At 33.5% G+C, this 27,652-nt stretch overlaps 1 protein-coding gene across 4 annotated transcripts in view; it reads left to right on the forward strand.

The window, feature by feature from the left end:
- Positions 1-27,652, forward strand: part of TBCK (TBC1 domain containing kinase) — a 226,236-nt gene that overhangs the window by 52,674 nt on the left and 145,910 nt on the right. For all 4 annotated transcript variants that reach the window (XM_021101700.1, XM_021101699.1, XM_021101698.1 and 1 more), the window contains exons 4-11: positions 5,416-5,530; positions 8,651-8,724; positions 14,104-14,245; positions 20,941-21,001; positions 22,103-22,164; positions 22,352-22,413; positions 23,351-23,499; positions 27,318-27,456. In XM_021101700.1, coding sequence (XP_020957359.1) covers positions 5,416-5,530; positions 8,651-8,724; positions 14,104-14,245; positions 20,941-21,001; positions 22,103-22,164; positions 22,352-22,413; positions 23,351-23,499; positions 27,318-27,456 — 804 coding nt within the window. The remainder of the gene's footprint in view (positions 1-5,415; positions 5,531-8,650; positions 8,725-14,103; positions 14,246-20,940; positions 21,002-22,102; positions 22,165-22,351; positions 22,414-23,350; positions 23,500-27,317; positions 27,457-27,652) is intronic.

Consider the following 27,652-nt stretch of genomic DNA (forward strand, 5'->3'; position numbering starts at 1 on the left):
AAAAAAAAAAAAAATGAAATGACTGAATAAATCTAGAATAAAGAAGGATTTCAAAAATAAATAAATAAAGGACTGGCTGAGATAACAGAGGAGGCTTAAGAGAATAGGATTCTCAAGGTTGTAATGAAATTAGCAGGTCCTCAGAAATGGGGAACAGAGAAGTATAGGAGGTTGTAGTTGAAAATCAAGATATTTTGAGTAACTAGAGGTTGAGCAATGTCTCATGACAAACTGCATTTCAGGATATTGGCTGGAGTTAGATAAATATTTGTGGCTGTGAATATGTGAAGCTAACCCATTCTTACAGATAATTAAATTAATGGTCTTGGCCTTGGTATGTTTTAAACTAAGCTAAATAGCTACAAATAATTTACAGGTGATTGAATTAGAAGCACACAGTGTAAACTTCTTTTGAAATGCATCTGGAAATGGATAAGCAAAACATACTTTATATTGTACTAACTTAATAGATTTGAAATTCATTAAGCCATATTCAGAATCCAAGTACAATCAAGTTGACTCATGCCTAGAAATTATCGACATTTGTTCTTGGTGGTGGTGGTAATGATGTTTTATGTTTTTTTTTCTTTTAGTTTTTAATCTTACTTTTCCAAGATTTATGATTCTTTTATACTTAAAAGAACATACTTGCTTTGTTCTCACCAGTGTAATAAATTTTTGTGTTTTCCTCTTAAGACAGAGGAAAAGAATGATTAATTTTTATTTTCATCTCCTAACTTAACTATAAGATTATAATTGTCTCAAAATTCTATTGAATTCAACTGTATTAAAATTATTGGTTTATAAATCTGTATTTTCAGTTATACTGTAGGCGTCTTGATTGTCGAGATCTGTTTTTCTTCTTGGTATCCATGGAACCTAAAAATGCAGTACCAAGCAGTTATTAGCTACTTAATTGATGAGTTTGAATATAAATGAAAGTATCTCAGAATATCATCTTGCTTTATCAGAAATTATTCATCATTATTTTGAAAGCTATCTTTTGGTCATATCAATGTATTTATAATCACCAAGGATTTTTAAGCTCATTAAACCTTTCAGAGTATCAGGGACAATGGTAATAAAGTAAATGCTACCCTCTCAGTCTCTGGGAGTAACAATAGTAATTAATAATTTCAAAAGAAAGAGAATAGAAGTTCCTGTTGTGGCTCAGTGGGTTAAGAACTCAACATAGTGTCTGTGAGAAGGTCCCTGGCCTTGCTCAGTAGGTTAAGGATCCAGTGTTGGCACAAGTTGTGGCTTAGGTTGCACATGTGGCTTGGATTTGGTGTTGCCATGGCTTTGGTGTAGGCCAGTAGCTGCAGCTGTGGTTCCTCCCTAGCCTGGGAATTTCCATATGCCACAGGTGCAGCTATAAAAAGAAAAAAGCAAAAAAAGGAAAAAAGAAAGAATATTTTCTGACTTGAAGTTTAATTTACAGTTTTCAAGTTAGCGATGGATTTTTCTACTAACAAGATTCTGACTTGGAAATTGTGGAGAATGTTGTGCCCTGCCAACATTTTTTTTTTCAATTGTACCAATCTTATTCTCTTTATCCTAACTCTCATTCTTGAGTCCATTTTTAATTAAACTGCGATATACTATTATTGGATATATGATTTTTTTACCTTGTTGCTGCACTATATTTACATTAGCTGCTTGAAAGAAATCTTTTTTAAGATTTTATAATTTAAGTTTTTGGTAGTATTAAATACAGCTTTAAAAACAAATATGTATACAAAATTCCACAAATACTGAATTTTTCCTGTTATAGAAGATACCATTATCTTTTTCTTTTCCTTTATACCTTATATTTTAACATAAATTTAAAAGTTAAATCCTAAGTGCACAAAGGGCAGAAAAGCAGATCTGATAGCAGTATGCCGGATTTAAACTGGAGTACTGTGTCTATTGACTGTAATTCATATATAGTCTCAATTAATAATTAAGAAAATGCATGTCATGAGCCTCAGCTTTATGTTTATATTTAAAAAAAATTGTTTCAGTGCAAATGGTTATCAGCTTAATAAAAGCATGAAACTACTTTTGATGTGTATTTACAATTACATCTTAATCAAATAACAAAAGCAGCTAGAAAAAGTGGAAGACACAGTCTTCTGTTTTCAGCTGTTTCAGAACTGGTTTCATGAATAATTCACTTTAAAAGTTTGATTTTAATTTCAAGAGAGACATCTTGTATTGAAATAGTGTGCAGCTGAGGTCCTCTAGTGTTACAGCTGAATATGGCATCATCTTTTAAGATTTTGCGCAATGTGTGTATATGAGAGAGAAAGAGAAACAAAGACACGGGCAGAAACAGACAGAGATGCAGAGAGAAGAATAAGGACAAGAGAGATCACTAGTTTAAGGCTGACACAGAGCAACTGACCTTAGAAAACTGGTATTCCCACTGTGGCACAGTGGGTTAAGAATCAGATTGAAACTGTTCAGGTCACTGTGGAGGTGCAGGTTCAATCCTGTCCCAGCACAGTGGGTTGAAAGATCTAGCATTGCTACAGCTGCAGCTCAGATTCAATCTATGGCCTGGGAACTCCCATATGCCACAGGTGTGGCCATAAAAAATTAAAATAAAAAAAATAAATAACCTTCAGAAAACTAGGTTCTTATATTTTGTTAATCAATCCCAAGGAAAGTATTTCTTTGTTTTTAAGAAGGAGGGGGTTGCATTCTTTCATGTGCACATATTTATCAATGTAATTGTAGTTATTTTGAAATTTGGAGTCTTTTCCTTTAAAAATTGGCTTTTTTTTTTTTTGCAGATATTGAGTTCTCTATTAATTTTTGTTTTTATTTTACACATTTCTTATTTGCTTAGTACTGGCTGTTGTGGCACAGAAGTAAGTTTAGTTCTAACTGAAAGATACAGTAGTGGGAGGAAATAGTCAAATATATAACAAATCAGCTTTTCCTTGTTATTGTTTTTGTGTTAATAAAACATGTGAGTTTTCAGATGAAAAGGGCATACCTAGTGCTTATAAGCACAAATTCTCAGCTGCCCACACCCTAGACATATTGGGCTAAAACTTTATAAGTCTAAGGCTAAAGTATAAAAGAATCCTGAAAGCCCCAGAGAGGAGTAACATGGTATCTACAAAAAAATTAGAATCAGGCTGATATTAGACTTCTTGCCATTAATAAAGAATATTCAAAGACAATGGAGAAATTCTAAGTTTAAAGACAGTAATAAGACATTTTAAGACATGCCATGCTTTAAAATATTTACTTATGCCACTCTTATGAAAAATTTTCTCCTGGATGTATTCTAGCTAAATAACAAAAATACACATAAAGAGTAATATGAGGTGTAAAAATGATGACTGATGATAATCTTCATGAATAGAGTTGTATTATAAAAATATAGTATCCATTAAGTCCTGATTAATTTGACATTTTCTCTTGAGAGCTAGAGTTTAAATGGCTTATGTTTTTATTTCCTCTTCTGCTTAGTTCTACAGTGAACTTTTACTAAACGTTGTATAGCAATGTAGCAATCACTTCCCATTTTTCTCAGAGTAAAAAGCCAAAGGCCTAAATGGCCATGGAAGGTCTGGCTCCTTGCTGCCTCTCTGACCTTATCTCCTACCAGCCTTACCCTTTGCTCACTCTACTACATTACACAGTAGCTTCAGGACTTGTTTACTGTGCTCTCTGCCTGAATCACACATTTCCCAGGGAGATGCATGTCTTTTTCCCTTCTTTTAAATTTCTGCACATATGTCACTTCAGTGAGACCTTCCTTCCTTGATCATACCATGTATATAATAGCAACCCACCTTCTCTCTTCTCTTTCCTACTCTTCCTCCTTAGTACTTAATCACTCTATGTCATATTATATATTTACATTTTGTTTAGCCTATAAGAAAGGCTAAGTGAAGTTTCTTTTATCTCCCTTATAACATTTGATAATATAAAATAATATAAGTAGTAAACATCAGGAGTTGGAAAAGGAAAATGGGGACATGTTAATTATATAATCTTGCATAGTGAAGAGTTCATTAATATAAAAGTCTAACCACCAAAAGAATTAAAAGCAGAAACTGCTAAAGGTGGTTACTTCTGGAAAGCCAGACTAGGATGAGAAGAGAGAGGAATTTTAACTTTTCATCCTTTCTTCTTGTGGTGTTAATTTAGAGGAGGGAATCATACTACAATTACTCTTTTTTAAAATTATATTTAGCCTATTCTTTAATGTTAGGTTTATTGAGATTAATTTACATACCTTAAAATTTACCCTTTTAGTGTACAGCTCAATCACTTTGATCCACTCTGTTCTATAGCTATCATTAAAATTAAGAATAGAACAATTCCACCAGGTAAAATTTTCACACTCCTTTGTAGTCAACCCATTCCCTCCACCCAATCCCAGGGAAATCAGTGATTTTTTTAACTTAAATCTTTTGTTTAATGTAGATTCCTTGCAGCTTGAATATAATCAAATCTTAATTGGTGAGTTTGGAGCATTTACGTTTAATGTAATGGCTGGTACATCTGAAGTAAATCTCTTCTAATTGTTCCATTTTTCTTTGTTTTTCTTTTATCCTGCCTGCTTTTAGGTTGACTAATTTTTAATAATCTCACTGTATCTCTACTATTAGCTTGTTATTTATACCTTTTCAAAAAGCTGATTTAGTAGTTACCCCCAGATATTAATTTCAAAAAAGATCTAATTTAAAATATTTTTTAAAATAGTAAGAAATGAGATGTATACCCAAATGTTAATTTGGTGGTTTAGCAGGGTGTGTTTGAATTAGTCTCCCTACTTTTTTGAATATTCTCCCTATCTTTCTATATGAATGATATTTTATTTCAAAAAAAAAAAAAGCGGAATGAGAGGAAGAGAGAAAGAGAAAGAAACTCAGCATCCCTGTGGATGATGACTTATGACAGAATAGGAAGAAAGCAATGTTGAATAAATCATAAATTACTGGAGGTTGTGCATTGATATGGAAAGTAAGCTCATATCTATCTACTGTAAAATACGTTGTAGCTATTTTTTTAGGGACTGAGGTATTTTGTCTTGAACAAGATAAGTGGTTTTCACTGACTTGGTTCTGCCATGTATCTGGAGCTGTCTTGATAATTTGGCAAAGCCCAACATGCAGAAGGTCATTTGCACACCACCAAAATTAAACTCCCATCCTGGAAAAACAGACCCTGCTTTAGGAAGCTGTAGGTTCTTTGTCAGATCAATTCTGTGGCAATCAGAAAGTCAAAAATATGTATAAGTAGATATTTTAGAAAATGAATAGAACCTACTTTCCCTGAAAAGAGGAGAAAAAATAAAAACATAGCTCTTTGAATTTCATCACCAAAACTCATTTTTATTTCTTAAAACAGATTCTATATGTGTTTTGTAATTAATCTATTGATCTGTGAATTTTCTTTTCTTTGCAGCTATCCAAAAGTTTTGTGCATAGCGTTTGAGGTACTTCAGGGCTTGCAGTATATGAACAAGCATGGTATAGTACACCGGGCACTGTCTCCTCATAATATCCTTTTGGATCGAAAGGTAATCATCAAATAATACATTAAGTATTTGTTCTTTAGTTCAGCTTAGAAGGTACTGAAATTAGGCGCATTCAGTTGGTCAGAGGGACTGTAGAATTAGAATATGTCTTAAGAGTATTTATATTGAAAAGACTATATGAATGTATTATTCTTGAGGTTCTTTTTTTAAAAAAGCCAAGTATATCTAAATTATATAAATCCAGGTGTCCTAGACATGCATTGTTTTTTCCCCAGACTCATATTCTAATGTCATGTTTTATTTTTCCTTTAACTCATTTTCTAAAATATATGCATTCTAACTTCCCAATCCACCCTTCTTCTAAATTTTCTTTCATCTTGAGAAAGATTCTATATTTACATGAAATATTTTTCTCATAGCACAACTGAATTGTCTTCTCTACTTTATTCTTCTTTCCCACTTTCTCTTTTTATTTTATTCCTCACTTATTTTCTTTATATACCAGTTGTTTATACCTAGCTTCTTTTTTAAATTGCTTCTCTGCATTGAAATCTTATGAGGGATTAATAAGAAGCCAGTAACCCCCTCTAAGAGCATTATGGTAGTAAGGTGTTTGTTTCAGGAATAATCATAATTTCATTATTTTTCATAAACATATAAAATAGTTTTGAGGAAATGAGGGGGGATTATTTTCTGTATTAGTAGGATTATTCTTTTTCTCTGATTTTCTTCCAGGCCTTTAGTACATACCCTACGTTATTAAAGATAAAATGGTGCTTATTAATTTCATACTTATGAGAGAAGAGTACCTAACCAATCTGAATTGTTTTAAAATATTAACGTTTTATAATTCTGAGAAATAGAATTCTTGAGAAAAAGAAAACAAACCAATTTTGTTATTTTTATTTTTTCTATGTAGTGATTTTTATTTTTTCCATTGTAGCTGGTTTACAGTGTTCTGTCAGTTTTCTACTGTACAGCAAGGTGACCCAGTCACATATACATGTATACATTCTTTTTTCTCTCATTATCATGCTCCATCATATAGATATAGTTCCCAGTGCTGTACAGCAGGATCTCATTGCTTATCCATTCCAAAGGCAATAATTTGCATCTATTAACTCCAATTCCCAATCCTTCCCGCTCCCTCCCCCTCCCCCTTGGCAACCACAAGTCTGTTCTCTATGTTTATGATTTTATTTTCAGTGGGAAGTTTCATTTGTGCCATAATTAGATTCCAGATATAAGCGATATCATATGGTGTTTGTCTTTCTGTTTCTGAATTTCTTCACTCAGTGTGAGAGTCTGTAGTTCCATCCATATTGCTGCAAATGTCATTATTCTGTTCTTTTTGATGCCTGAGTAGTATTCCATTGTGTCTGTATACCATATCTTCTTAATCCAATCATCTATTGATAGACATTAGGTTGTTTCCATGTCTTGATTATTGTGAATGGTGCTGCAATGATCATGCTGGTGCATGTGTCTTTTTCAAGGAAAGTTTTGTCCAGATAGATGCCCAAGAGTGGGATTGCTGGGTCATATGGTAGTTTTAGTATAGTTTCCTAAGGTACCTCCATACTGTTCTCCATAGTGGTTGTACCAATTTAGATTCCCACCAACAGTCAGGAGGCTTCCCTTTTCTCTACACCCTCTCCAGCATTTGTTATTTGTGGACTTATTAATGATGGCCATTCTGACTGGTGTGAGGTGGTAGCTCAGCTCATAGTAGTTTTGATTTGCATTTCTCTAATAACCAGTGATGTTGAGCATTTTTTCATGTGCTTGTAGCCATTTGTATATCTTCTTTGGAGAAATGTCTATTCAGGTCTTTTATCTATTGGGTTGTTGGCTTTTTTGCTGTTGAGTTGTATAAGTTGTTTGTATATTTTAGAGATTGAGCCCTTGTCAGTTGCATCATTTGAAACTATTTTCTCCCCTTCTGTAAGTTGTCTTTTTGGGTTTTTTATGGTTTCCTTTGCTGTGCAAAAGCTTGTCAGTTTGATTAGGTCCCACTGGTTTATTTATTAGCTTTAATTTCTGTTGCCTTGGGAGGCTGACCTGAGAAAACATTTGTAAGATTGATATCAGAAAATATTTTGCCCATGTTCTCTTCTAGGAGTTTGGTGGTGTCTTGTCTTAACATTTAAGTCTTTCAGCCATTTTGAGTTTATTTTGGTGCATGGTGTGAGGGTGTGTTCCGGTTTCATTGATTTGCATGCAGCTGTCCAGGTTTCCCAGCAATACTTGCTGAAAAGACTGTCTCTTTCCCATTTTATACTCTTGACTCCTTTGTCGAAGATTAATTGACCGTAGGTGTCTGGGTTTGTTTCTGTGTTCTCTATTCTGTTCCATTTGTCTTTACGTCTGTTTTGGTACTGGCACCACACTGTCTTGATTACTATGGCTTTGCAGTATTGCCTGAAGTCTAGGAGAGTTATGCCTCCAGCTTGGTTTTTGTTCTTCAGGATTGTTTTGGCAATTTTGGTTCTTTTGTGGTTCCATATGAATTTTTGGATGGTTTGTCCTAGTTCTGTGAAAAGCAAACCAGGTTTAAAATCAATTTAATTTTTTGTCTTAAAGATCTAAAAGAGGAAAAACTTGAGACATAAAATTTGTGTTTGCCTTTTAATAACCTCACTTTTATCATAGTTATGGTTATTCTCAAAAAATATAAAAATTGTTGGAAATAAAGCAAATTTACTAGTATCTTAATCATTTGTGAACTGATCTTTTCAAGTTCAAAAGTTCCTTGTCAAGTTTAAATTGTAACATTATGGATGGACTTGCAATTTCCTGAAAAAAATTTCTTTTGTGAAAATTACAAAATATTCTAAATAAGGGTTCAAGGCAGCTAAAGACATTTTTGCTTTCTAAAGAAGCCCAGAAAATATAAACAGCAAAAATTTTTAAATGTTATTTGTCAGTTTGATATATATATTACATATATGTGTGTCTGTATGACACTTGTATATATATATTTATGTTAGTAATGAATACAAAGCAGACTTCAAACATTGACATAATTTTTAATAAAAAATTTATTTCTAATGTGTCTGACTCTATGATTGTGTCCTTACTTATAAAACGTATAATCATAATTTTCATTACCATTAATATTAAGATATTTTATAGTGATTTTTTCTTCCTTTATTAATTTAGGGACATGTTAAATTGGCTAAATTTGGACTTTATCACATGACAGCTTATGGTGATGATGTAGATTTTCCAATTGGGTAAGAATATGTTGTTTGTTTTTTCTGAGTTCTGTCTAAACTTCTAATATTTGTTAAAGTATGTATTTTATTAATATATTGTCATATTACTTTTTGACATAAAACTACCTTTTTGAAATTAAACGTCTTAATTTTGCAAGTCAACAATGAGTTTTTCCGAACATACAAAAGTTCCCTGATGTTGATCTTTAATTGAATTGGTATAGAGACTAATGGGTTATTGACCTTCCTCACTTTACAGTGCTTACTAAAATTAACTTTATTTCATTCTGAATTAGGTAAATTTTAGGCAAGAAGGCTGAAAAAATTCTCACTTAATGATAATGTGTGTTCCTCAGAAGACTTTGAAATAGCACAATCGTATTACCTACTCATATTTCTAAATATTTTTTGTTTGTTTTGTCTGTTTTTTCCTAGGATCACACCCACGGCATATTGAAGTTCTCAGGCTAGTGGTCCAAACAGAGCTTCAGCTGCCAGCCTACCCCACAGCCACAGCAACACCAGATCTGAGCCACATCTGTGGCCTATGCCACAGCTCATGGCAATGCCTGATCCATAGCCCACTGAGTGGGGCCAGGAATCGAACCCACATCCTCATGGATACTAGTTGGGTTTGTTCCTGCTGAGCCACACAGAGAACTCCTAATGTCTCCAAGTTTTAATTCCCTGTTCTCTGATATGTAATTGTACATTAAGCCTCAAGTTGATTCACTATAGATATCAGAGATAATTGGTTAGATTCTATACCTGAAAATCTATGTTTAAGTCTGGAGAAGTTTATTTGATCACTTCTGATATGAAATCCTAAATTTAGGTTGACTTCCAAAAATGGAATGAAAGTTTGTTTCATCCTGTACTCAATGGGATACTTTTGATGTAGATATTTGTATTATATTGTATGGTTGTCTTTTATAGAATTGTTTTGTAAGTGTTTAATTTTCATATTATTTTAGGAGTTACAACATAGTAAAAAGAATTCTTATACAGCCTTCACTAGGATTCCCTAAATGTTAACATTTCATTTATTTTATCTTTATTCTGTCTTACACATATATGTGTATGTGTGTATAATATAACTTTTTTTCTGAATTATTTAAGAGTTATCAATGTAGATAGTGGCCTTTTAGACCTAAATACTTCAGTTTGTATTTCCTAAAGTGAAGAATTTTCTTATATAACCACCAAATTATTATCAAAACCAGGAAATTAAAATTGATATAATACTATTACCTAGAGACCTTAGAATATCTTTTAACTACCATGTGATTGTTTTTAGTAATATCTATTTGGGTTCTTCTCTTTGGTTTCTCTAAAGTCAGTTCTGTCACTCCATTATTGGGAGTTGTGATTTGGAGTCCAATATTTTTTGTTTTGTTATGGAGTGTGTTTCTGCAGAAGAACATTGCTTAAAAACTTAATTAGATATTTAAAATCTCATTTATAAATTACCTTTTATCTTTATAAGTTAGATGATAGGTTTCTTACTTAAAATTTTCATTAGTTTGGCCCTAGCTAATAATCTTAAAATACTTAGTTACTGCTGCATTTATTAAGTAATATTTATCAAAAACCTTTTCTTCTGGCTTCTGGATATACAAAATGGTAAGACAGGTACCCATCATCAAAAACCTCGTTATTTAATGAGAAATTTTTGTGTTTTGATGGCCTCCTTTTTAATGTGCATAAATTCATAATCTTATAATTTTGCCTACCAGAACTTGTGGTTTTAGGCAACAAACAATTATTTTCACAAGCATGGAAACAATATTTTGTCAAAATCACCTATGCTGTATTTGTTTTAAAAAACCTTTTGAATATAATAAAAATAAGTTCTTAGCAATGCTTCAGTGTCTTCGTTACATGTGGTAATTGCCTTTTGAAATATATTTTAGGCAACTGTGGTAAATGTACCTCTTTATTTTGTCTAAATGTACATGAGAGAGAACTCCAAAAACAATACAAACAAAAATTACTTGAACTTTTTCCTTTTATTTAAAGGTGTTTTAGGTTTTAGCGATGAATAGAAGAAAGGAAGTGATTTTTCTTAAAGCACATTAAGCATTTTGAAGAGTTACATATAAGTTTAAAATGCTTGGGTAGAATTGGTCTCATGTGCCATTTGGTTTGGCTTACTTTGAAGTCTTAGACCCAAAAGGTCTAATCAGAGAGTATCAAAGAACAAAATGTGAAACATTAGCCAGGAAAAATAAAGCGATCAAACAGCTAAGGCATGAAAGAAAATATTTACACCAGAAGAAGCTTGCAGTTGATTCAAAAGACAAATATTAAGGAACAACAAAGTAAAATGTTAACATCTGTTTCAAAATATTGTAAAGAGTTAGAAATTGGGCATTTATTTCAGTTGGCCAGTAGCTTAATACCTTGTTAAAACATCACAGATGATGAAAGCTGCTTGTATTTATCTCACCAGTCATACTCACAGCAGAGTTCTAGTAATTTTCTTTGAGTGTTAAAATGCTATGCTAAGGAGACACTTCTTGAAAGGAGATAATCTGTATTACAGAACATTCCTAAGGTTTATTATTTTTAACTAATTAATAAGTCCTTGATTAAAAGGGGAATTAGATTAGAGCAAATGTCACCTCTATACTTCTAAAGATCACCAGTCAGAAGTTTTAGGTATAACAATTTACCTACAGTATTGCTTGACTTTTCACTATCCATGCTATTATTTAAGGCTTAGATGTCCTGGAAATCAGGATCAAAAAAATGAACAGTTTACCTTCTGTATGTGTCATGCTGGTGATCATAAAAATAAAACATTTCATTTGTGTCATAGTTTTCATTTTTATAAAGCTTCTTTATGTGTTACTAATGTTTTTAACAGTTTTGAAAGGTAGGTGTTATTACTCTGATTAAGAAACCCTACTCATGGAGCTGCCTTCCGACTCAGTGGTTAATGAATCTGACTAGGAACCATGAGGTTTGGGGTCCGATCCCTGGCCTTGCTCAGAGGTTTAAGGATCTGGTGTTGCCATGAGCTGTGGTGTAGGTGCAGATGCGGCCGGATCCCGCGTTGCTGTGACTCTGGCGTAGGCTGGTGGCTACAGCTCCGATTAGACCCTTAGCCTGGGAACCTCCATATGCCATGGGAACGGCCCAAGAAATGGCAAAAAAAACCCCAAAAAACAAAAAGAAATGCTAATCATATAAAGAATATGTGATTGGACTAAAATTAGAACACAGGTATTATCATATCAAGTTCATTGCTTTTCTACTGGACTTCACTTGTCTCCAGAGATTTCACATATTCATTCAGAAGAGCAGTATGATCACCTCAGGATAAAATGATGTCATAGTACAAACTTGTGTGTATAAAAAGGTACCTCAGCCTCTCCAGTTATCAAGGAAATAAAATTAAAACTACAGTGGTGTATAGGTCCTGGTACCACATGGCCAAACCTTAGAAAGTTTGTCACTGCTGTCCAATAACTGTTGAAGAAGTAAGCAGTAAGATCTGTCGTATGCTGCTGGTGGGATGTAAATTTGTACAACCCCCTTTGAAAAACATTTGGTATCATATTATAAAGTTGGAAGTACACGTGTCTTATGGCCTAGGAATTTAATCCTAGGTTTTTACCCTTGGGGAAACTTTTGCAGATGTACACTGCACACAGTATTTTTGATAACATTGTTTATAATATTAAAAAATAGGAAATAAATGCCCATTGACATTAGAATGAATAAATTATGATGTATTCGTAAAATAGAAGTAAAAATGAATGACAAAGCTACATGCAGCATATGAATGGCTCAAATAATGTTGATTAAAAAAGCAAATCACAAAAGAATACTTTCAGCATAATTCCAATAATATAAAATTCAGGAATATGCTTGACTTAAACAATATGTCTTTTATAAACATGGTAAAGCTGTAAAGGAAATGGAAGGGAATTATAAACATAAAATTCCAATTTTCTGTTCCTTTTGGGGGATACCAGGGAGATATAGTTAGGGAGAAGCAGAGAGGGATCTTTAGTGATAATTTGATATTATTTATTTAAACTGCTTGGTAGGTACATGGGTATTCTTTTAAGCTTTATTCCTTATACCTTATGTTATATGACTATTAGGCATATTTAATAGTCTGTCTTTTGTATTTACTGAAACAGTTTTCAAAAAATTTATCTTGGTGAAGGTATGGAGGATAGGCAGTCTTATATATTGCTTATGAGAATATAAATTGCTATAACCTGAAAGGGCAATTTGGAAATATATACCAAAATTTAAAATGCCTCTATGTTATGACTTTGTAGTGCCACATTTAGGAATTTGTCTTTCATCTCTGCATACACTTATGGGGAATGAAATACTTATAGTACATCCACATCACATTGCTTGTAACAGCAAAAGAATGGAACTTCCAAAATATCCTTCAGAGTTGCATCAAGTAAATTAAGTGCATCAATACAACGAAATTATTGGCAGTTTTCAAAATGAGTGAGGCAAATGTATATGTACTTTTTTTGAATAATCTCTAAAATGTATTTTAAGTGAAAAGGAAAGGATACAAAATAGTGTGTATAGTGTGCTTCCCTATGGGGCAATGATGATGGGTGGTCAAATTTATTTACTTATTCGGAGTTCCTGTTGGGGCTCAGCAGGTTAAGAACCTAGCATGGTGTCTGTGAGGAGGTGAGTTCTGTCCCTGGCTTTGGTCAGTGGGTTAAGAATCCAGCATTACCCCAAGCTTCAGATAGGTAGCAGATGTGGCTCGGATCTGGCATTGCTGTGGCTTTGGCATAGGCAGGCAGCTGCAGCTCCAATTCGACTCCTAACCTGGGAACTTCCATATGCCATAGGTGTGGCTATAAAAAGAAAAAAAAGTTAATAAAAATAAAAAATAAAAATAAATTTTAAAATGTATTTACACATAAATATATATATGGGTGACTGGAGTACAGAGATAGGAGAGAGTCTTACCTTTCAATTTATAGATTTTTACATTCCTACTATATAAAAGAACATATACTATTTTCAAAGATAAAATGCGCTTTAAATAAGAGTTAAGAATAAAGAGGAGATAGGCAGTAAGGAGAAAGGAGAGACATCAGGAAACCTGGAATGCTACAAGAAGGCAATGTCTTAAAAGAGAAAACAAAGAAAAGAACTAATGTTGCAGATAGATGTGATAGTTTTTAAATTATTTTAGAGTCGTATATTTTCTCTTGATTCCTAGACATAAATATTTGTGTTGTTATGATTAATTTAGAATTTTTCCTAGCAAATGTTAATTTAATCACTTTTGCTTTTATATAGATCATACTATACTGATAGTAAAAATGTGTCACTGCATACTTCTTTCACCCTTTATATCTCATAGTTATTATTTCTTTTAAAAATATATCATTGTAGGTATCCATCATACTTGGCACCTGAGGTAATTGCACAAGGAATTTTCAAAACCAGTGATCATGTGCCAAGTGAAAAACCATTGCCTTCTGGCCCCAAATCAGATGTCTGGTCTCTTGGAATCATTTTATTTGAGCTTTGTGTGGTATGTATAAAGAAATTTTAAATGAATAAAAATAAATTGGGTATCCGTTAGAAAAATATTTTTGGATAGGAAAGCTATTTAGTGATAGTATGCTTTTGCTTCGCAAATTGACTAGATATGAGCAAAAAGCCTTAAATTTCAGTTTGACTTTTTAAAAATCCTGCTTGAGGAGTTCCCGTGGTGGTGCAGTGGTTAACGAATCCCACTAGGAGCCATGAGGTTGCGGGTTCGATCCCTGCCCTTGCTCAGTGGGTTAACGATCCGGTGTTGCTGTGAGCTGTGGTGTAGGTCGCAGACGCGGCTGGGATCCCGCGTTGCTGTGGCTCTGGCGTAGGCCGGCGGCTACAGTCCGATTGGACCCCTAGCCTGGGAACCTCCATATGCCACAGGAGCAGCCCAAGAAATGGCAAAAAGACAAAAAAAAAAAAAAAAAAAAAAAAAAAAATCCTGCTTGACTATTTATATATTATTTTGCTATCTAGAAATATTAGCACTTTTATTAAATATTAAAAATGTACACAGGAGTTCCCATTGTGGTGTAGCGGGTTAAGAATCCAGAATTTTCTCTGCAGTAATTAAGTCACTGCTGAGGCGCATGTTTGATCCCTGGCCTGGGGGAGTCGGTTAAGGACCTGGTGTTGCCACACCTGTGGCATAGGTCTCAGCTGTGGCTGGATTTGATCCCTGGCCTAGGAATTTCCATATGCTGTGGGTTTTACCAAAAAAAATGTTTACACTGTACTAAAGCGTGAAAAATTATACTTTGGTATATTCATGCTCTCTCTCCTTACCATTTTATTCTTTCTTCCTTAAACACCTTCTCTGTTATGTCCCTTATAAAACTCATGTTGTAATTGAGTTGACCTTTTATGAGGCCTTCCCCCAATATCCTCTGTATCTATTAGGGTAATAAAGACTGTTCAGCTATTAAAAGCAAAGGAATTAAAAATGCAGTAGCTTAAAGAACGCATGTTTTTCTCCCTTATATAACAGTCCACTGAAAGTTGGGGTGGGCTCTGTTCTACATCATGCAGAAACCTAGGCTATCAGGGATGACTCCACCATTCTCACCATCTGGTTTCCAAAGGTAGTCTCTTTATCCTCTTTTTTTAGCCGTAAGGAAGGGAGAGGAGTGAATTCATGGCAATTGTCTTTAAGAAGATGCTCTAAAAAGTTGCAGATATCAACTCTGTAGTTTTCATTAGTTACAGTTTACTCATGTGGCCACGTATAAGTGCAAGAGAAACTAAGAAATGTCTAGATAGCAAGAAAGAAGATGAAGATGGATTTGGAGGAACAGCAATATTTTGTGGATTCTACCTCCAAATACCTGCCAGTTAGTCCTCATCTTCTTTGCTCTCCTTTTACAGCATTTGTCACATTTGTCTGCCTTACTTGAGCACTGAGGTCTTTAGAGGCAAGAATTTTTATTATTCTATCTATTCTGTTTTTCAAGGGATTTTTAAAGTATTTTGAAAGTATTAACTCATTGATCTTTACCGTATCTAAGAATTCAGATAACATTATTTTGTTTATTTTATGTATTTTAAGAATTAATAGTGGAGGTAGTAAAGCGTAATAGTTAGGAGACTAGCTTTTGTAGTCAGAGAGAACTGTGTTTGAAATCTAATGCGGTGAAAAATAGCTGTGAGGTTTAAGGTAACTAAACTAACTCTTAAGGCTTTGATTCCACTTCCATAAATAATATTAGTATCTCTATTGTGAAGCTGTTGGAAAAATTAATGAAATACGTATATATATATAAAAGTACTTAGTACAGGATGTTGCATTGCGAAGGGTGCATAAATGTTAGCTTTTATTATTAATACTTAAATAGTCATAATAACATGGTACCTTACACATTGGCACTGCTTTCTTAAGAGAAAATGCCAGGTTTTCTGATCCTTTGCCTAGACCATCTAATTTTTCATTGCTATGAAATAACAGTAAATCTCATTTTTGTTTAAAATCATAGCCTAAGTGAAGAATTTTATTGGAGTGTGAAGTATATAGCTTTTCCTTTTTATTATCATCACATTTATTTAAATTCTTTTTTTTTTTTTTTTTGCCTTTTTTTTTAAGGGCTGCTCTCACAGCATGTGGAGTTTCCCAGGCTAGGGGTCCAATTGAAGCTACAGCTGGCAGCCTATGCCACAGCCGCAGCAATGCCAGATCTGACCGCATCTGCAACCTACACCACAGCTGACAGCAATGCCAGATCCTTAACCCACTGAGCTAGGCCAGGGATCGAACCCACAACCTCATTGTTCCTAGTCAGATTCCTTTCTGCTGCACCACAACAGGAACTCCACCTATATTTAAATTCTTTATTACTGATCTGGGTATGTCTTATATGAGTAATTCAATTCAACAAATGTTTATGAGTATTTACTATATGTATAGCAATGCAACAGGGATAAAATGTGATTAAGATGTATTTTCAAAAGTTCAGAATTTAATGCCGTTCCATAAATGTTGAAGATAAACACAGAGAGCTATGTGAGTTCCAAGAAAGGAAATACTAATTCCATTATAGGAGCTTCATGAGCTTTTAAGTGGTACTCCAAGTTCAGACAGTCCAGTTTTAGAATGGCTTAAATCTTTCTCTACCTCATCAAACCCTTATTTGATACAAAATATCAAGGTATAAATTAATAAAACACCAACAATTAATGAAGGGAACTTTTGATACATCAGACATTCTAAGGAAATAGTTGAAACGTTATAGCATTTTGATGGAAAACTCTTGCCATATTACCAGAAAGTCAATACAGCTGCTCTGCCACCCCAAAGTTTCCATAGTCCAAAAAATGTATAGGAGGATTCTCTTAAAAGATGAGTACATATTGAAGAAGCACCAAACATCTAAAGTGGACCCCTACTATAAAAAAGAAACAATGTATAGAATTTATATTCAATTTACAATAAAAAAGGATTTTTAAATAAACATATTGTTCTTTAAGAGATAAAGGAAACAATTCAATCCATGAAATAATTATAGAAACTCAGAACCAAAAATATTTACTGAAAAAAAAAAAGACCAATACAGGAGTTTTATTTTTTGTTTTTTTTTTTTTTTTTTTTTTTTTTTTTTTTTTTTTTTTTTTTTTTTTTTTTTTTGTTTTTTTTTTTTGCTTTTTAGGGCTGCACCAGTGGCAAATGGAGGTTCGGTTCCCAGGCTAGGGGTCTAATTGAGCTACAGCTGCCTGCCTATGCCACAGCCACAGCAACACTAGATCTAAGCCATGTCTGCAACCTACACTGCAGCTCAAGGTAACGCCAGATCCTTAACCCACTGAGCAAGGCCAGAGATCAAACCCGCAACCTCATGGTTCCTAGTCAGATTCGTTTCACTGCGCCATGACGGGAACTCCCATGTAAGTATTGAAATAAAGAAATATGTAAGTATTGAAATAAAGAAATAGAAGGATCGTAGGAAACTGGACCTACTGAACACTGAGTAATCCTCCCAGAATATGACACAAAGAGATACAGAAATTGAAAATAGAAATTTTAAAAGACAGGGAAGATAGATTCAGATGTTCTAATATCTATCTTACAGTGGTATCAGAAGTAGAGATTAAAGTTCTTAGTTTGAAAAAACCTACTAATTACCTCGCAAGGCAAAAGAAAAAAAAATGATAACATGCAAACAACAACAAAATATACCTGGAAATCTTATACTAAACTTTTAGAGATGACCAATGATGAAGTCAAGGGTAACATTTATTGAGCACTGTGTAAGAGCCAGGTACTTTTCTAATCTCTTTACATCTATTACCTTAATCAATACACTCACCAATCTTATAAAGCTTATCTAATTACTATTTTTATAGATTAGGAAATTGAGGTACAAAGAGATTAAACAACCTACCCTACTTACATAGTAATAAGTAGTTAAGCAGATTTGTATCCATCAATCTGTATCCAAAGCTTTATGTACCTTTTACCAAGATGCTAAGCTGCCTTTGCTAAACTCCAATGTCTTTATCAGTGTTAATGACAAAATCTTAACATGTGGTATATAGAAAAGTCACATTACCTACAGAGCATAACAGTTAGATTGGCATTAAACTTCTTAGCTGTATGAATTCAAGAAAATCATGGGACAGTACCATCAAAGTGCTGGAAGGAATTTTGAATTTTGAATTCTTTAACTCACTAAATTAACACTCAGGTGTGAAAGTGAAATAAAGAATAGAATTGGCCCTCTGTATCTGTGAATTCTGCATATGTGGAGTTCAACCAACTGTGAATTTAAAATATTTGAAAAAAAAAATTCCAGAAAGTTCCTAAAAGCAAAACTTGAATTTGCCATGTGATAACAATTTGAAATGTCATGTACCTAACATTTACCTTGTATTTACAACTATTTACATAGCATTTGCATTGTATTAGGTATTATAAGTAATCTAGAGATAATTTAAAATATAAGAGAGGATGTGTGTAGGTTATAGGCAAATACTATATGCTATTTTCTGTAATGGACTAGAGTATCAGTGGATTTTGGTTTCTGAGTGGGTCCTGGAGCCAATCCCCCTTGGGTAGTAAGGGATGACTGTGTTGAATTTTGATGGACACAAAGAAAAAATTACTAGTGGGGAAATAATACAATTCAGTCTGTAGGCCTGAATAGGCAGAGTGTATTCACAGTATTGCAGCTAATCAATTTAACTGCTTCTTTGTGTGTGTGTGTGTGTGTTTGTGTTTTCATCAGAGGGTAGATAATAGTAAGCATTTAGGCTGAAAAATTATATCGGAGCCATATCCTAGGGAACTTGGAATGATGTATTGAGAGGTTTATATTTAGTTATTATATAAAGTATGGGGGACCATTTAAAGTTTTTAACAAGATGTTGGTGAAATCAAAGATGCACTTTAGAAGATTAATATTGATAATAACTTAAGAAATTGAGAAGAGAGAGGAATGGCAACTTTTTTTCAGTGATGTCTCTACTTTTAGTTCTAATTTCATAGGTCTTTAGACAAATTTTTCCTCTCAATTAAAAAAAATAAAAATCAGGGTTTCTTTCTTTACATAACGACTAAGCTATCTCCTTAAGCCTTCTTCTAAGTCTTTTTAATGACCATATAATTTTAGTTTGTTTATAGTAAGAGAAATATAATGCTAAGCATTTTTATACATTATATAACCCTCGTTGCAACCTCTGTGGCATGTATAGTTATTACTCCAGTTTATAAATGGGAAAAGGGAGGCTTAAGGTAGTTAGGTAATTTGCCAGGTGTTTTACACACACACACACACACACCACACCACACACACAACTGGGAGTTTGGGGTTAGTAGATGCAAACTATTACATTTAGAATGGATATACAACAAAGCCCTACTGTATAGCCCAGGGAACTATATCCAATCTCCTGGGATAGACCGTGATGGAAAATAATATTTAAAAAAGAATGCGTATATTGCGTGTGACTGAGACACTCTGCTATACAGCAGAAATTAGTACGGTATTATAAATCAATTTTAGTATAAACAAACAAACACACGGTAGAAAATTCAACTTGGCACACAGTAGTTGCTCAACATAAATCACTGAAGTTTTAAGTATTTGAGTCCAGATTCCATTCCAAGGAGCCCCCTGAAACCGACTAATAAGGAAACAACTAAATGAATTTTTTTTTTCAGGTCTTTTTAATTTTTTTTTTTTTTTTTAGGGCCTCACCTGTGGCATATGGAAGTTCCCTGGCTAGGGGTCAAAATGGAGCTGCAGCTGCCTGCCTACGCCACAGCCACAGCAGCATAGGATCCAAGGCACATCTGTGACCCACACCACAGCTCACGGCAATGCCAGATCCTTAACCCACTGAGCAGGGACAGGGATCAAACCCACACCCTCATGGATACTAGCTTGGGTTTGTTACTGCTGAGCCACAATGGGAACTCCATAAATGTATGAATTTTAAAATAAAGAAATATACCAGGTGTTACAGAAACACAATGATGGTGGTCTAAGTCACTGTGGGAAGAGGAAGAGGTGAGATGGAATGCTTCTTAATGGAAGCAGCAGACTATTTGGGCCATAATATATAAGTAGGAATTAGGTGAATGAAAGGGTAATATGAATCTTTCCAAGGAGGCCTCTTGGTCCCTTAATCAATTAAGACTCTTGTCAACTTGACTCTAAACAACCAGGATCTCAAAAATGAAAAAGGCTTGGAGTTCCCATTGTGGCGCAGTGGAAACGAATCCAGCTAGTAGCCATGGGGTGTGGGTTTTTTTTTTTTGATCCCTGGCCTTGTTCAGTGGGTTAGGGATCTGGTGTCACTGTGAGCTGTGGTATAGGTCACAGACACTGCTCGGATCCCTTGTGGCTGTGGCTGTGGCTGTGGAGTAGGCCTGCAGCTGTAGCTCTGATTCGATCTAATAGCCTGGGAATATCCATATACCACAGATGCGGCCCTAAAAAGAAAATGAAGAATGCTTGAGATCAAACTAAAATGTAATGGTCCTTAAATATATGAAATGTTTAAATGTGAAATATTTTGCAACATTTTAAATGTTAGGTCATCAGTGATTTTTCTTCAGTGGAGCCAACTAAAATATCTAATAAAAACTCTGAAGGGAAATAGAGGTACCTGGTAAAATCATTCTCAGCTCTGAAAAAAAAGGGCCTCCTTGGGAAAAATGATGTCATTGTTAACGAGAATTTCTTTTCCCATTTTATTTAGGGAAGAAAATTATTTCAGAGTTTGGATATTTCTGAAAGACTAAAATTTTTGCTTACATTGGGTAAGTATCTCATAGTTGATTATCTTTCAACTATAAACATAATCTTTAGTGACAATAATCATGCACCTTGAAAATGTGTTCTTTAAAAGAATGAATATACTGAAATATCCTCTCTCTTCAATTTTCTAATGATCATGGTAAGAATTAACAGAGCATAAGGATTGCCTCTGATATAGTAGAGCTTTCATTATTCACTAAGGAATTATGGCGTACATGGATGTAACCTTAGCTTTATTATCTAACCAAGTAAACTAATTTGTTAAATCACAATACAAGATTACAAAATTTTACTTCTCTGTAGCAGTTACCTGTAGACAATGTAGTGTATTTAACTTTTGAGCTTTCTATTTGATGAATCATTTGTAAACAATGACTGAGGAAGGATATTTGTTTTTACTTGTAACAACCTCATGTATTTTACTTATGAATTAGATCCATATATTTGTAATTCACAGTTTTAAAAATTTGTGTAGTCTACTTTAGAGTGGAATAAATTAAACGTGTGGTAAGAAAGAGAAAATCACTGATAGCTCACTTTGCATAAAAGAGTAACAGATTTGTGTCCAGGTTAATAGAGTTTACAAATAAGAATATATACAGAATAATATTAATAAATATTAAATAATAATTAATTGTAAATAAAATTGCATAAAATTTACCACTTTAATTGCAAGGATTGACAGTATAGCTATTAAGGGGTCTTGGAGGTCTATAAATATTATCTGCAGACTAAAACTTATACTTTAAATTCCAGAGAAATATGTATATATTCTCTAAATTATATTTAATAAAAATAAATTAATCTTATAAAATATAATGCCTTTTCAAAGAGTAATATGTGTGTGTGTATTTATAGAAAGAGAATTTTTACCTTCTTGAATCACTGCTTTATTTCACTATGCTGTCTTTCAGTGCCTATGATTCAGTTAATATCTGTTGTTTGAAGTCTTTATTTTTTATTAAAACGTATAGGGAAAATTGACAAGGACTTAAGCCTTTTAATAACTCTAGTTCCAAAGCTGCATTACCCAATTTCAGTTCCCAGTTAGACTGATAAATTAGAAAAGCAACATTAATTCATATAATTTTTCTATTTTATAGACTGTGTGGATGATACTATAATAGTTCTGGCTGAAGAGCATGGTTGTCTGGACATTATAAAGGTTTGTCATTAATCTGTTACTGAAAGTTCCCAATGGCAAACTGTTTTAAAACTATGTTTATTTCTATTTAGATAGTTGCTTTATCAGAGAGTGACAAATTAATATGAATTTGTGTAAAGTCCAAATAAAGAAATATAAATTTTTGATGGATCATTTAAAATAATTCTTTTCTCTCTTTATTTACCAGGAGCTTCCTGAAAATGTGACACATCTTTTGAAGAAGTGCCTCACCTTCCATCCTTCCAAGAGGTTGATATTAAGAGTTTGGTATTATTACTGAGATCTTAACATATAAGTAGTTAATTTTTTAATACTGATGGGTTAAATAAGAATATTAATATATACAGTAATATATAATTGATATCAATATCATAACTGCTGGTTATAGCTTTAATGTATGTTAATAAAAGAAGAAAAAAATTAAACCATGGTCAGAAAACTGCCATATACCAAAAGGAGTTACTAGTTCATTTCCAACCAGAAAATAGGCTAAATTGTAGAATGTAGATATGCCTTAATAAAATGATGTGAGAAAAATGAGATGAAAGTATTGCAAATATGTATTATAGAAAAACACTTAGATAAATGGTGAGGCAAGTTAAGAATTGTTGATTATATAAAAGGATTTCTTAGAAGTTCCATGACTTATTTTCATTAGATGAGGTCACTGTTAACCATACTGCTGTCCTTAAACTCAGTATATAAGATATGAAAACAATGTATTCTAATTTGCCTTTAGGAAAACATCTTCATCAAGGCATGTTAGGAAGAGAAGAATGATAGTAAAAGCATAGTTTTTGATAAATATATCGCATTAAACTAAGAGAGTAGGAAGTAAACCAAAAGGTATGTAAGTTTATAATTTTATTTTTTAATTAAGATATTCAGGAAAACAGGTACATTGTGGTCAAACTAAAAGTAAAAAATTGATATCTCATATGGAATAAGTTTTAGTAGATCATAAAGTACAAAGAGAATACAGGTAAAAAAAATTTCAGCATTTAATTACAATTGCTTATTTTTTTCTTTAAGATATACGTTTAGACTCTACTGAGGAGAGCTTCATTATTTTCTTTACTAATAAGGTGTTTATGACTTTTAACTATCCCCTCGAAGGTGTTCCATTATTCTAAGAAATTAATAATGACTTTCATTCATACTTCGTATTTTAAATGTGTTTCTTAAGGCCAACCCCAGACGAATTGATGCAGGACAAGGTGTTCAGTGAAGTGTCGCCCTTATATACTCCCTTTACGAAACCTGCCAGCCTGTTTTCATCTTCTCTGAGGTGTGCTGATTTAACTCTGCCTGAGGACATAAGTCAGTTGTGTAAAGGTAATGAAAAATAAGACAAAGAATATAAGCCTTGTTTTTAAAGGAAATACCCTTATCCTAGTTTCAGTTTTAAATTTAATAACTATAACTATATATATATATTTACATTAGTGAGACCTTATTGATACTTATCTGAGAATTAAATAATCCTGGAAATGATTAAAATACAACTAAGACATGACACCATAAAACTCCTAAAGAGAACATAGGCAAAGTACTCTCTGGCATAACTCGTAGCAATGCTTTCTTATGTCAGTCCCCCAAGGCAATAAAAATAAAAGCAAAAATAAACAAATGGGACCTAATCAAATCTACAAGCTTTTGCACAGCAAAGGAAACCATAAACAAAGTGAAAAGACAACCTCTGGACCGGGAGAAAGTATTTGAAAATGATGCTACTGACAAGGGCTTAATTTCCAAAATATGCAAACAACTCATACAACTCCATAACAAAAAAGCAAATGACCCAGTTAAAAAATGACTCCATACAGAACAATGGAACAGAATAGAGAACCCAGGAATAAATTTTTTCAGACATCCTATGTTCAATTAATCTTCAAAAAAAGAGGCAAGAATATAAAATGGGAAAAGTCTCTTCAGCACGTGGTGCTGGGAAGACAAGACATCCGCTTGTAAATCTATGAAACTAGAACACAGCCTCACACCATGCACAAGAATAAACTCAAAATGGCTTAAAGACTTAAACATAAGGCAAGATACTATAAAACTCCTAGAAGAGGACATAGGCAAAACGTTCTCTCACATCAACCATACACATGTTTTCTTAGGTAGGTCTCCCAAGGCAATAGAAATAAAAACAAAAATAAATTGGTGGGACCTAATCAAACTTACATGATTTTGCACGGCAAAGGGAACCATAAAAAAAAACCCCAAAAGGACAGCCTATTGAGTGGAGAAAATAGTTGCAAAAGATGCAACTGACAAGGGCTTAATCTCTAAAATAAATACAAACTACTCATACAACTCAACAGCAAAACAACAACAACAACAACAAAAAAACTAACAACCCAATTGAAAAATGGGCAGAAGACCTAAACAGACATTTCTCCGAAGAAGATATATGGATGGCCAACAGGCACATGAAAAAATGCTCAACATTGCTATTTATTAGAGAAATGAAAATCAAAACTACCGTGAGGTACCACCTCACACTGGTCAGAATGGCCATCATTAATAAGACCACAAATAACAAATGCCGGAGAGGGTATTGAAAACAGGGAACCATCTTACACTCTTGGTGGGAATGTAAATTGGTATAATCGCTATGGAAAACAGTATGGAGGTACCTCAGAAAACTAAATACAGAACTACCATATGATCCAGCAATCCCACTCATGGGCATATATCCATACAAAACTTTCATTGAAAAAGATGCATGCACCCCCATGTTCACTGAAGCACTGTTAACAACAGCCAAGACATGGAAACAACCTAAATGTCCATCAACAGGTGATTGGATTAAGAAGATGTGCTATATATACACAGTGGAATACTAATCAGCCATAAAAAAACCCCAAATAATGCCATTTGCAGGGAAAAAAAAAAACAGATGGAAGTAGAGATTCTCATACTAAGTGAAATAAGTCAGAAAGAAAAAGACAAATACCATATGATATCACTTATATCTGGAATCTAATATATGGCACAAACGAACCTATCTACAAAAAATAAACAAACTCATGAAACTTGTGGTTGCCAAGGGGAGTGGGAGACAGAGGGATGGACTGGGAGTTTGGGATTAATAGATGCAAATTATTGCATTTGAAGTGGATAAGCAATGAGATCCTGCTGTGTAGCACAAGGAATTCTATCCAATAACTTATGATGGAGCATGGTGGAGGATAAAGTGAGGAAAAGAAGTGTGTGTGTGTGTGTGTGTATGTGTGTGTGTGTAAGTGGTTCACTTTGCTGTATAGCAGAAATTGACAGAACATTGTAATCAACTATAATAAGAAAATCCAAAAAAATAAGACCTAAATAGATACTTTTCTAAATAAGACATACAGATGGCCAATACGCAAAAGAAAAGATGCCCAATGTCAATGCTTATTAGATTAATGCAAATCAAAACTAAAATGAGGTATCACCTTACAATGGTCAGAGTGATCATATTAAAAAGTTTACAAGTAACAAGTGCTGGAAAGGATATGGAGAAAAGGGAAGCCTTCTACACTGTTGGTCAGAAGTTAAAGCCTTTGTGGAAAACAGTAGGGAGGTTCCTCAAAAAACTAAAAATAGAGTTGCCATATGATCTAGCAATCCCCTCTTGGGCATCTGTATGGAGAAAACTCTAATTTGTAAAGATACATGCCCCCCATTGTTCATGGCAGTGTTGTTTACAATAGCCAAAGCATGTAAGGAACATAAATGTCCATCAAAAGGTGAATGGATAAAGAAGATGTGGTGCATATATAATGGAATACTTCTCAGCCAGACAAAAGAATGAAATAATGCCTTTGCAGCAGCATGGTTGGACCTAGATATTATCATTCTGACATAAATCAGACAGAAAAAGACAAATATATGATAGCATTTAATATGTGGAATTTAAAATATGGTACAGATGAACTTACTTATAAAACTGAAACAGACTTACAGACATTGCAAGCAAATTTGTAGTTACCAAAGGAAAAAGAGATGAGGGTGGGATAAATTAGGAGTTTGGGATTAGCAGATAGAAAGTGTAATACAGATAGAAAGTGTAATATATGAAATAGGTAGTATAGATTAACAATAAAGTCCTATTATATAGCACAGGGAACTATATTTAATAGCCTATAATAAGCCATAATTGAAAAGAATTTTATAAAAACAAGAATTCTGGAAGTGATTAAAATGTAACTAACCTAACATTTTAATCCTTAAATGACTTCAATTCCTTTAATCCTTAAATGACTTCCTTCATCCTTTAATGACTTTGGAGCAAGAACTTTAAAGATCGAGTAAAGAAAGTAGCACCAAAAAAAGTTTTAAATTTTTTATTATGTAAACCAAAGTCCTGTTTTCATCTCAGATCTTAATGCTAAAATCAAATAATCTAATTTTCAATGAAATTTCTACTACATCAGTATTTATACATCATATCTCAAATAATTTATTATAAATGATCTCAAAAAGTATTATTATTGGTAGGAAATCCGTAGTATTATATTCCATGTTTGTACCAGAATATCACCTTTTCTCTTTTCGTTCCTCTGTGAAGACTACAGCTCTCAGGATGTGTATTTCTGACTCTAGCTAGTTACCTTTTTACTGAAAAGTTATCATGGCATAAGTGGGGGCAGGAAACATTTACTAAGCACTCAATTACTGTGTTTCATACATTGTATCTTCAAGTTTCATTCATGCCAGATGGGGAAGTAGGCAGACATTTAGTCACACAATTACTATTATAAATAAAGGTCGATATGAGCATAGTATAGTTTAAGCAAATCCTGCCTGAGACATCCACTAAGACCTCTCAGAAAAGGCAGCGATTGCCTCAAGACATGAAAGATGGGGCAGTTTGTGTTGGTTACCTGTCCAGGTGTTTTTTTCTGCCTTTCTTTCCCACATAGTTCAGCATATGTCTCTGACAGAGTGTAAAAATTATACTTTTCCACAAAGAAACAGTGTATAACCAATATGTGTATCTGTATTTCATCCTCTGTGCATTCTGTAGTATGAATATTCTAAAGGAAATTTTACTATGTTCTTCAGTTTTTACTTTTTTAGAATGTCAACTGTTATTGCCTGTTGCCTTTTAATGAAAACGGAAAGTGTGATAGCTATGATTCTTTTTAATTTGCCATTAATAGATATAAACAGTGATTACTTGGCAGAAAGATCTATTGAAGAAGTATATTACCTTTGGTGCTTAGCTGGAGGTGACTTGGAAAAAGAGCTTATGAACAAGGAAATCATTCGATCCAAACCACCTATTTGCACACTCCCCAAGTAAGAAAACTTCCCTTGGAAATGAGAAAACTCTAGTATAACATTTTGATATCATTTTCTTTTGATAGACATTTCAGAAAGTGATTATGAAAACAATTAGAAGTCCATACCTTGTTTTCTTGGCTGAAGTTTCTTTTGTTTATTTATTTACTGCCTTTTTAGGGCTACATCCATGGCATATGGAAGTTCCCAGGCT

This window comes from Sus scrofa, chromosome 8 (assembly GCF_000003025.6).
Source record: "Sus scrofa isolate TJ Tabasco breed Duroc chromosome 8, Sscrofa11.1, whole genome shotgun sequence".
Taxonomy (NCBI): Eukaryota; Metazoa; Chordata; class Mammalia; order Artiodactyla; family Suidae; genus Sus; species Sus scrofa.